We start from the raw sequence: 12,405 nt of genomic DNA on the forward strand, positions 1-12,405 counted from the left end.
GGGGTAAAATGCAAAGAATTATTGAGGATTTATTGCATTTTCTTATTTTTTTATTTTATTTGTGGGAACTGCCCCCTATCCTATAGCCCCCGCTGTATATCGGTATATCATGAGGCCCCAGGATCAAAACCGTGTCGATGTGCCATATTAGTGCCCTTTTGTGGGGCATTAATCCTCATTACTGTCATTTATGACTTAAGGGCGTAGGTCCCCTAGTTGATAAGCATATTAGCATACACATGCTTTAGCAGTCACGCAAAACAAACACTGGCAAATCATTATTCAATAATATCTGAGAATGTATACTATTATCTAGATCTATTAGGAATAAATCATTGTCAAAATAATTCCATAAATTGGGGTAAAAAATAAATATTCCACATTATGAGCGACAGTTTATATTCTCATACTAATAACATATTGTTTTTTTATCATAATCATACCTTGACACATCAATACTTTCATAAAAAAACATTATATTCTTGCATCACATGATATCATATCTTATAATAAATATTTTGTTATCATTTCGTGCAATGTTAAGTCAGGTGATATCACATGAATGCAATAACATAAAGATATCATATTGAGATCATGATCATATTATGTTATGTAATATCAATCATGTCGATCATATCTCCTTTGTATCATGATATTCATATGATTGTGCTGATAAAGTGTAAATTTGATTTCTTCAATCGTTAAGAGTTCATTTTACTGTACAAGTGTTGCCGTAATTATATGTCGCAATTATAATTTTGAAATATGAATGTAAAAGTATTTATTCCTGTTATATTCTGGCCCGTTTCCTTGGTCCAGTGGTCAAGACATTGGCGTTCTAATAGCCAGTGACCCTTGTTCGATTCCCGGCGGAGACATTTTTCCACATTTGCAATCAATTCCGAAAAGGGATGACAGCAACTAAAAGTATCTAGGAAATCAATGTATTTCCCTGGCTTTGGATTTCTTTTTTGTCTTCGATTTCCATACTTACTTTCAAAATAATCTTTCAACCTTAAATTCAGAACCATCTTATTTTTATGAAACTGCGGACGTAGTAAAAAGTTAATTTCAAGGATTTGTATTTCAATTGTTTTAATCAGCATTAATATACTCTCTTAGAGTAGGTTAGATAGAAACTTTATAATGGAAAAATATGCATTAGTATTAACAAACTTGACACTTCTGTGGCGTGGGAAAGTGGTGTACCCTATCGTTCAGTGATATCGTGAACAGACAGTAAGGTGGCAATTTAGTTGTACTGAAAATTGAATAACCAACAGATGGAGCGTTCTCTTTTATACAAATATTGTTGTATTAACCAAAAAAAGTCCACACTGTAGGCCTAGGCATACATACATGTACATCACACGCAATAGATCCAAGATTTAATACCAGCGAGAGCCCCCCCCCCCCCACGTTCGGAATCGTATAGGGCTGCTGCTATTATCTCTCAGGAAAGTACCCTATATAGTACATGTACATTCTTTTACCGTGTGCGTAGGCCATTTAAGGGTTTTTAGAGGGTAGATTTTCCAAATACTAACTTGTTTATGATGCTTAAAATTTGTTTTTAATGTAATGGTAGTTGACACTAATTATTATAGCACAGGAAACCATTTATCCAGGCGCGTATCAAGGATTTTCCAATAGGGGGGATGGGGGGATGGGGGGGGGGGGGGCGGAAATTTGAAAATCGCACAGACCGTTATTTAATTAATTCAAGATCCCAATACCGACAAGGTCATATTAGAAGCACCGTACCGGTAACTACCAGCGGGCACAGGCTTTGGAAAGGGGGCATGCTCACGCCACGTCACCGTCACTTTAAAGGTACCGGAAATACAAAGTTTGGGGAAATTTTGAAAATTGGGTGGATAGTGATTCTTTACAATTTGAATATGTTTGGATGCCCCTGTGGATGTAGAATAAGCACTAGAAAATTTAGCCCCTAAAACACTTCTGCTTTTGAGAAAAATTGAATATAAAAATTTACCGATGCTCCCGGTAAATTTTGATAAATTTCAAATTGCGCCTAAGGCCGTACAATGGTAGCTGCGACCATGAAAATGTCAGAATATGTAGTTGTATATATGTAGTTGTATATGTATATGTAATTTCCAAACGGGAATAGCTAATTGGTCGATTTTAGACAAGAAACATTGTATAAAGCTTAATTAATATCTTGACCTTGAGAGGGAGCTATACAACATAAAGAGTTTATTATTTACAATTTCATAACTTTAGACTTAGATTTTAACCACGACAACGATCACTGAATATTGTAGGATCGCATATATGCTTCCAATATGTTCATTTGAACCAAATTCATGATCCAATACCAAAACTTTGTATTACCTTTAACTTTGAAATTTGTTATCCAATGAATACAAAAGATATATCATGAGTACTTTTACAAGAACCCTTTTTTAATAAATATATTATGCTGGATTTTGATCCAGATTGCACATTAATTCAGACAAGGAATTAAGAGTAATAATTTATTGAAACGTCAAGGCTTCCGCATTTCGCGCGAAAGTGGGAGGGGTACTGAATTTAGACAAGGATTAAGAGTCTAGAACGGTACAACGGATCGTCTTTTTCTCTAATAATTTAATGAAGTGTCAAAGCTTCCGCGCTTCGCGCGTGAGGGGGAAACTGAAAAATAAAGGGTTAAATTTGTAGACATTTGGACATTGGCATTTTTATATTTGTCGGTAATTGGTGGCTCGTTTTGTCGGTAATCGGTGGCCTCTACACCCTCCACCCCCCTCCCTAACTGAAAAAGATCTAGCGACGCCCCTGATAACGACACGGTTTATACACTCGAGATAATGTTTGCAAGTACTACTGGTGAAGTACCGGACCACTGTCTTTGTGCATTGTGCGGCATCAAAGCATAATTTATACTACGTCTCACGACCCCGGCCCCCCCCCCCCCCCCCCCCACTCAGAGGTCGGAATGACCGCATGCGTGTTGCCAAAATGTCCGGTAAAGGGGTACTTTTCGTGCGACAAAGTCCGGCCCGAGAATTGTAAACAAAGGGGTGTATTTGACTTTTCACCCAGAGATTTCTTTAAAAAGGGGGTGTTTTTTCTTTTTCTCTCTCATCTCTTTGGACTCCTGAGAAATTATTCCGAATTTAAGGGGGTACATAGAGCATTTTTCCTGATTTAGGGGGGTCTCCAAGGCAGGAAAAGCCCGCGAAAAGCCCGCGAAAGGGGGGTTCGAAAATGTTGGCAGTCCTCAGATAGGGGGTGCTTTCAAAAAGAGGGAACAAGCATATGCGTACCCTAAATAACACTGAGTGGGGGGGGGGGAGGGGGAGCCGGGCTCACGACGTGACAGATCACTTTTCTCTTACTTCTAATCAATCAGAAGGCCTCTTTTTTTCTCCAGGAAGTGCCGGTGGACATTAATGCGCAAACTGTGCTTCTCAAATTGCAAAAGATCCCTACTCTTGGAAGGGGTAGGAGAAAGCAATTTTACGTCATATTACTCCAGGAAGTGCCTGAAAATGCGTCTAATTTGGTTCCAAAATTGCAAATGCTTCTTACTCTGCTGGCCCCCTCCTAGACCCGACCCCTGCTTGGTCGCTCTGCTCCCTCGCCGTTGAAGCCTCGTTCTGACGCTTCATCGTTTTACATATATTTCACCCCATGCCATTTTGTGCCCCCTCCCCCGGTAAGAAATTCCTGGATCCCGGCGCCACTGATGCCCATACCCCTTGAGCTTCGGGGGCTCCGCCCCTTGACCCCCGCCGGGGCTTGCCCCTAGACCCCACTTTGAGAAACGTTCAGCAGGGCCTGCATGTTAGAGTGGGTTGGTTCAGATTTTTTTTGTCAGCCCCCCCCCCCCCCCAAACGTTTTTGCTCATTACGCCACTGCTTCACACACACACATCAAGGACATTTATATCGGGCTTTTTATTAACAGTTCCGTCTTGTTTGTTACCATAACTTCATGTTATGAGGATTATCTGGAAAGACGCTGATGTTGTTCCTGTGCCAAAAGAGAAACCTCCGGTCGTCACGAAACTCAGACCTGTGTCGCTTACATCACAGTGTGCCAAAGTCTGTGAAGGATTTGTAGCTAAATGGATCAAAGAGGACATGGGACCAAATATTGATCGAAAACAGTATGGGAGCTTGGAAGGCTCCTGTACCATTCACTGTTTAGTTGAGATGATGCATCCATTTTACAAGGGGTCGGATAAGCCCAACTTTGTTGGAAATCTTGTAGTAACAGACTTCTCAAAAGCCTTTGACTCAATTGACCACAACATGGTTGTTACCAAACTTCTAGAAATCGGAGTTCGCCCTGAAATCATCCCATTGATTGGTGATTTTCTGACCAACAGGCAACAGAGAGCGAAGTACCAAAATGTTGTTTCTGCTTGGAAGGGTCTAACCTGTGGTGTCCCTTAGGGAACAAAGATCGGCCCGCTGGCTTTTCTCGCACTTATCAACGATGCACTAGGATCAACTGAGCTACATACTTGGAATTATGTGGACGACCTTATATAGCATCGGAGAAACAATACAAGTGAATGAGCTCTCTTGTCTGCAACAGGTCGTCAATGAGCTTGGACAATGGGCTGACCAACATCACTTACACCTGAATGCGGCCAAGTGAAAACAACTCCAGGTTGGCTTCAAGCGGTCACAACCAGAGCCACCTGTCATAACCTTAGGCCCGAATGTTTTGGATGTGGTAGCTGAGACAAAGATTATGGGTGTCTGGATTCAAGATGACCTGACATGGGGAAAGCAAGTTAAAGAGCTAATGTCAAAGAGCAAGCAAAGATTACACAGTTTGAGTAGATTGAAAAAGTTCAGAATCCCTCATGAAGACTTAGCAGCTGTGTATAAGTCCTACGTGCGGCCAGCTCTTGAATACGCGGCACCGGTGTGGCACTCTGGACTCAGTAAGCAACAGACTAGTGACCTGGAAAAGAAACAGAAGAGAGCGATGAGAATTGTTCTTGTCCCTCATTATGAGTCCTATGAAAATTCTCTCAGGAAAACGACGATGGAAACTATGGAAGAAAGAAGGCATGACCTTAGTACAAAGTTTGCTGTCGCATGTATGCAGTCGCAAAGGTACTCCGAATTGTTCCCAGTCAATGATACAACTCATACCATGAAGCTTTGTATAAGCAGAAAGTACAAAAATGTTCATGCCAGGACCAAATGGTACCAGAACAGCCCCGTCGCATTCTTAACTTCTTGCCTTAAAGGACAAGTCCACTCGAAAAATAACTTAATTTCAATAAAAGCAGAAAAATCAGACAAACCAATCAAAAAAAGCTTGAGCAAAATCGGATAACCAATAGGAAAGTTCTGAATTTTTAAAAAAGTATGTAAAACTATGGAACAATGAGAATCACAACACAAATTGCCAAGATGCCACTACTTATTGCTACTTATTGCTCGATATTGTTTAATCCCATTAATTCCCTTTTTATTCCCCAAAACTTGATTTCCCTATGCCTTTGCCCAGGTTATATGATTTGTATCATGCTGCGTGCATGATATTTCACAAAATCTTTTATGAACTTTAAAGAATTTATACTTTTTTCTAAATATTGTATATTAATAATTATTGATTTTTATATAAATAGTTAATCAAAATTCAAATTGTTCATGATTTAACTGGAAAAGAATTACTCTATATTAGTGCATCCACACAAAAACATATTACTATTAATCTAACTTGGATGCTGGTGTGAAGAAATAAGATTCTTAAGGAGAAAATAGAAAATTCATATCATCAATATAAAGAAAATAATTAGTGGATAGTGAGGACATGACTTCACAGACTCATGCGTGAGTTGCCAATTTGTCTAGTGATTTTCTAAGTTGTCATTTAATATTCATAACTTTCTTATTAGTTATCCGATTTTGCTCAGACTTTTTTTAAATTGGTTAGTCTGATTTTTCTGCTTCTATTGAAAGTAAGCTATTTTTGGAGTGGACTTGGGCTTTAATGAATAAAATCAGTTGGTTGTGTGAGAGGGGTGAAAAGTAAATGAATAATAATAGATAATAATGATAAATGATGAATAATAATGATAATGAATAATGCCTGAGGCTACATTTGTACATGTTTGGTATTTTCTAATATTTCTTTCGTTCTCCTGACCAAATTAAAATATAACAAGGTAAATATATGTAGCCTGAAATTATCATATGAAATATGAAAAGATAAGTATGTAAATAAGTATAAAAATAAGTGGCTCTTGATCAAAGCTTAAAGTATTCCATCCATGTTTTTTTCTTTCTTTCTTTTAATAAAATTCATGAATTATATTTGTTCTAACTGTTCAAAACAAACGCAAATACTCCTTCAACTACAGACGAGCTATCATGAGAAATTTTCTGGAAATAGGTTCAGAAAACTGTAAGTATTTATGTTTCTCAGATTTACTAATATTAATTATATTACATGTTTTGTATATACCTTTGCATTGTGTTATGAAATATGCTGTTTAGAAATGAAATGTGATGTTATTTTGAACTTGATTGTAAATTGTCATGTAATTCAGCTGGGGCTGCGAAATGATAATAAAACAAACTGAACTGAACTGAAAAAATTAAAAAAATCTAAGTTTTGATCCCCAGTCACAGCTACAGCAGATGAGGTTTGGTTCATTGAAGAAGCTAAGTAGAACTGCATATATTCTGATTGAGGCCTCATGGTACATTCCTGAATCTGATTCCCCCAAAAGTCATGTTCCGACACAATGATTTCACAAATGATCTAACGGGCTGCATATAGTGAGGACGAATTCATAAAATTATCACATGATTTAGTTGAACTAAAATTGTTGGTTGTTCTTGAATTTTCTTTTCCGTTAAAAGTTTTTTTTTTGATGTTATTTTGAACTTGATTGTAAATTGTCATGTAATTCAGCTGGGGCTGCGAAATGATAATAAAACAAACTGAACTGAACTGAAAAAATTAAAAAAATCTAAGTTTTGATCCCCAGTCACAGCTACAGCAGATGAGGTTTGGTTCATTGAAGAAGCTAAGTAGAACTGCATATATTCTGATTGAGGCCTCATGGTACATTCCTGAATCTGATTCCCCCAAAAGTCATGTTCCGACACAATGATTTCACAAATGATCTAACGGGCTGCATATAGTGAGGACGAATTCATAAAATTATCACATGATTTAGTTGAACTAAAATTGTTGGTTGTTCTTGAATTTTCTTTTCCGTTAAAAGTTTTCATTTTGACTCAAAGAGGTAACAACGTACCATGATGTCTGTACAACCTTGCAAGCTCTTGATATTCGCCACAACCATCGTGCTCACCCGAGGATGTTGCCGCAAACCAAAGATCGTACCATGCGAACCTATCGTCTTAGGCCAAGCACAGTCTGCCGAGATTGCCGCAGCCAAGCAAAGTGGTTTCATCGATGCTCTCCAAGCCAACAGAACACTAACGTACCAAAACCAACAACCGATTATAACTGATTTCACCGAAGACCAGATGGCGCGAGTGTTGGAGGTGTACAAAGAATTCGGGGGGAACCGGGGGGACGACGAATTAGGGAGCTATGACAATCTTCTGTGGGAACCTGAACCTTCCAACGCACCACGTGCACGGCGATCTCCTGTATTAGAAGTGCCCATCTGCCCTGTCCAAAACATCAAGCAGTTTCTAATTACAGCATTTAACGCGGATGGTCAACCATTACAGATTGTTCAGGTAAATTGAAGAATAATTCTCATTCTCATTCTTCCATCCTCTCATGCCATCGCCATCTCCACCCATCATCAATTTTGTCTCATGATGGATACTTCCTTAGGGGTGTGCGACATTCCTAATTTTAAACCCCCCCCCCCCCCCAAAAAAAAAAAAAAAAAAAAAAAATCGACAACAACAACAACAAACAAACAAAAAAACAATTTTTTTTTTTCCGAATTTTGGTCAACTTGTCAGCATTTCACAATAAATGGTATTAATAATTGTATTCCTTATACATTTTTTCGGGGGTGCAGGTTTTCTTGGAATTGTTGGACCTTTTGTTGTTGATCTTTTGCCGCAAAGCGTGGTACTTAACGACTGCTTTTACATATTTGGTAAAGTTGGAAGTTAATAGTGTCCTAGCATCCTTTAATTATGTAATGTGTTTACTTTTTTCTTTCAAAGTTCTCTGGATTCAAGCAATGGGTCCTTCGTCAAGAGTGCACGGAGTCGTTGTCATCTCAAGGTACACTGTCTATGAATGGAGCCAATATCTTATGCCATACCATCCGGAGATCCGTCTTCCTTGTCGCTATCCGTCTGGACGACGGCGCTGTGAACCAAGGAGATATTGCTGTACAAGAAGTACAAGTGGAGTCATGTTCTAGTTTTGTTGAGGAATAGGCCCACAGTATACAGGCTAGATGTAAAATGATATTGTTGTTCTTCTTCGTATTAATATTAGTATCCCCATCATTATTAGTATTAATGCTATTATCATTGATATCATGATAACTTCATCATAATTTCTCTGAAGTTTGATAGACCACCATTATCGCAACAAGTATGGTTCCAATTGGTTCCAATTGGTTTCAATTGGTCTCAATATGTTTTAACAGGTTTCAATGGGACTTTAATAGGACTTCAGACGGTTTCAATTGGTCCAGATTGTCCCTATTGGACCAATTGGACCTCTTGGCCCCATTGGCCTAGGCCCCATTAGACTTTAATGGGACCCCAATTGGTTTCAATTGGACCAATTGGCCTGAAGTTGGACTTCAATTGGTCCAATTGAAACTAATTGAAAACCTTTTAAAGTATAATGGGGCCGATTGGTCCAATTGAAATCCCATTAAAGTCTAATAGGGCCAATTGAAACCAATTGAAACCAATAGGACCAATGTTAAATAGAAACCAATTAGACAAATAGAAACCAATAGGACGATATAAGACCAATAGAAACCAATAGGACTAATAGAAACCAACAGATCTATGCATATTCATTATTACTTTACACGTGTGACAGAAAAATACATTTATCATGATTTGTTAAGCAAATTAAGACAATGCACATCATTTTTGTGATTTCTATTTTCCTTCGGCAATTATTAACCAATAGATTATTTTGTCTGATCATAATACAATTCCATTCACGTTTTAGCAATAGATATATTGATTATATGATTACTAACCAAGAAACAATATACATATTTAGTATATTTAAAGTTTACACAAGCTCGTACACATAATGGGGACCCATTGCCAATTGGTTTCAATAGGTACCCATTGTTTCACTATCCATGTACTCCAAATTGTGTACACATATGTGTACGAGCTCGGTCACTTTAAATATTTCTCTTGAATACACTTCAAATGATCTATGTGATGGAGTTAATACAGTTGAGAATAGAATAAACCTAATTGGTGTCACTGGTTCTTCTAACTGGATCGATTTATCAATTGAATCCCAATTGAATACCAATTGGCAATTTGGTGTACATGAAAAGTAAAACAATGGGTTCCTATTGGAAACCAATTGGCAATTAGTCCCCATTAAAACTAATTGCCAGTTGGTTTCAATGGGGACCCATTGCCAATTGGTTTCAATAGGTACCCATTGTTTCACTATCCATGTACTCCAAATTGCCAATTGGTATTCAATTGGGATTCAATAGAGGAATTCAATGGGGATTAAATTGGATTTTCGTCTTGGGTTTGCTATTGACAACGGAACAATCTTGATTTATGACTATCGTGAAACATTGGATGAATCTTATCTTTTAAAAGCGCATTTCCTCTTGCGATTGCAACCCAAATCTAAACAATTAACAGAATCACGTGTCTCCTACAGCATCCGATCTGCCTATTAATACCTTATTATATTGATAATGATTCTACTGCTAACAGTTATCATCTTGGTTATTATAAATTCTTGCAGGTATTCTTCAGGACCATGTTGGTCGTAATATGGCACATTGAAATGTCCGCAGTATACTTATAGTTAAAATGAACAAATAACCTTTCTCTTAAACAAATCCGAACTTGACATAAATAGTATCTGAAACGTGGTTAACAGTTTGGTAATAGATAATTAATGGTGTTCAAATCGATAAATATGGCTAAGTAAGAAAAGATATATGCGATTAACGTGGTGGTAGTGGTGTCTGCATCTATATTCGTAATACTCTTTTCTTATTGTAAAAGGAATGGTATAGATCATGATTCCTTAGAAGCAGTATAGATTGAACTAAAACACGAAAGTTTGACAGTTTACTGTTTATACAGTCCTCCAAATGCACAACCAGATTGGTTTGATCATTATTTTGTTCGATGAATTACAATTAGTGTAAATTTAGATCAAAAAATAGTCATTCTTGGTGATGTCAATATTGATTATTTTGATTCTGATATTACTTGTAGATAGTTCATTGATGACCTTGAGATCTCGTATATAACACAGTTAATAACATCACTCACGAGGATTACGGTAACATCAACAAAATGCATTTATTACATCTTTACAGCGAGTCCAGATATACATTTTATTCTGAGTATCGTTAAATTTACTTTCCAAACCTTTTTGCCCCCCCCCCCCTCCAATTTTAAATTATTTCATACATGTTTTTGTCGTTTTTATTCTTCTTTATATTGTGTTTATCGCTGTATTTTGTGCTATCTTTAACTCATATATGCTCAATAATATAAATAATATAAATTATAATATTCGGGAAATTTGTATACAAAGCCACCATGGGCTTTTTCTTTGTTCTCCAATTTCATTTAAAACTATTGTATTAAAGGTGAAATTCAAAGAAAATCACAAATATGTCAACTAATGTATCACTAGAAACTGGTAATCTAACAGATGGCCATCGTACAAGTTTTAGGTCAACTACATTTCGGGTGATTTATAAAAATACATTAAAACAACCACCTCCATAGCAGCTGGGATATACGAGAAATTCGCCGGAAAATAACGATGTTTTAATGACGTCACTATATGGACCAATACTGCCCAAGCAGACGACATCCCATCAAGAATGAACATAATTGCAAAGCTATTATTTGTCAAATTATAATGAGTTTAGTGTATATAAATGTACTGGCAAGTCAAACCATTCAAAAGGGGATATGACCCGATTCTGATAACTAAAATATTTTGCTTGTAAATACACAGGATAGGGGTTAATTAACAATCAAAGAAACCAGACTTTCAAATTGAAAACCCTCCGGAATGATATTGAGGATAGCATTTGTTCCCTCTTAAACCGCCGAACATACCGCGGGGTGTGCAGCTGAATATACAATGGCGTCTTATTTTGTTTACAAGCGACAGATTCCTTTATTTTTGTATCGCTGCATTTGTCATCAAAATAAAACCATGCGCGGGGTTTAGAGTGAAGCAATAGATTATACATTTAGCCTGACGGTAGTGACGAAAGAGGAAGTACTCAAGAGAAGATGAAAAACAGGCACTGATAATGCGTGAGATGTCATGGGACATCGTCTGCTTGTGCAAATCATGTCCGTACTGTGATCTCACACATCTCAGCAGCGTTCGGAGAGCTCTTCAGGTGCTCTGCCGGGGCTGTATTCAAGCGTTTTGTAATGTATAATAATCATTACTTCGAATGTTTCCAAGCATTGAATTTTGATAACCTTGTTGAATCAAGTTTCAACTTTGCAATAAATAAAAATAAAGTTAGTTTTTTAAATCAATGAATACCTACTTTAACTCTGACCATTCCTTGTATGTATATATATTTGTATGTTTATTTCCACTTGCTGTGTTTTTTTATGAAAATGAAATAAATAAACAAACTTGAACTTGAACTTGAAGAATTAGTAACATGTGTCCCTCGAAAATCTCTCAGTGATAATTTTTTTAATTCATATCTGTCTAAACCCGATGAATAAGCATAAAACTCCAGATATCGGTTTAAGATATGTTCAGTATAAGATAGTAAATAGGATTTTTTATTTCATCAAGCAACTGTATAAGATGAAAATAGCGAGTAATGTAAAATGGTCGTTACGTTTAGTATTTAAACGTACGTGTACAATATTGAGGACCATGTGGATTGTCTATCACGGCAATATATAGAAAACAACAAATAAACCTATAAACCTTATAATAAATTTATAAATTAATGAATTGAATAAATAAAATAAGTAGTAAATAAATAAATAAATTTATAAATAAATAATAAATAAACAATAAATATATATGCATCGAACGGCATACCAGCCTGCATGGAGCTTCTCCATTGCAGGATAAGCCTACCCTGGCATCAAATTGGCGATAAAACAAAACAAACAATAACGAGGGAACTGTGCAGAAAAGCGAAAGTTCTGATGGAAATCATATTTCATGACGGATAATCATTCAAAACAACCAGGGCATCGTTTGACGAAATCGTCGTAAGA

The 12,405-nt window shown here is 36.9% G+C and overlaps 1 protein-coding gene across 1 annotated transcript; it reads left to right on the forward strand.

Annotated features, from left to right (window-relative positions):
* The first annotated feature begins 6,964 nt into the window (after positions 1 to 6,964).
* LOC100888212 lies at positions 6,965 to 8,596 on the forward strand. The gene is made up of 2 exons (XM_003723819.3): positions 6,965 to 7,719; positions 8,164 to 8,596. The coding sequence occupies exons 1-2, from the start codon at positions 7,267 to 7,269 to the stop codon at positions 8,380 to 8,382; spliced, it is 672 nt and encodes a 223-aa protein (XP_003723867.2). The 5' UTR covers positions 6,965 to 7,266; the 3' UTR covers positions 8,383 to 8,596.
* The last annotated feature ends 3,809 nt before the right edge of the window (positions 8,597 to 12,405 follow it).

Source organism: Strongylocentrotus purpuratus, unplaced genomic scaffold, assembly GCF_000002235.5.
Source record: "Strongylocentrotus purpuratus isolate Spur 01 unplaced genomic scaffold, Spur_5.0 spur5_scaffold_15, whole genome shotgun sequence".
Classification (NCBI taxonomy): Eukaryota; Metazoa; Echinodermata; class Echinoidea; order Camarodonta; family Strongylocentrotidae; genus Strongylocentrotus; species Strongylocentrotus purpuratus.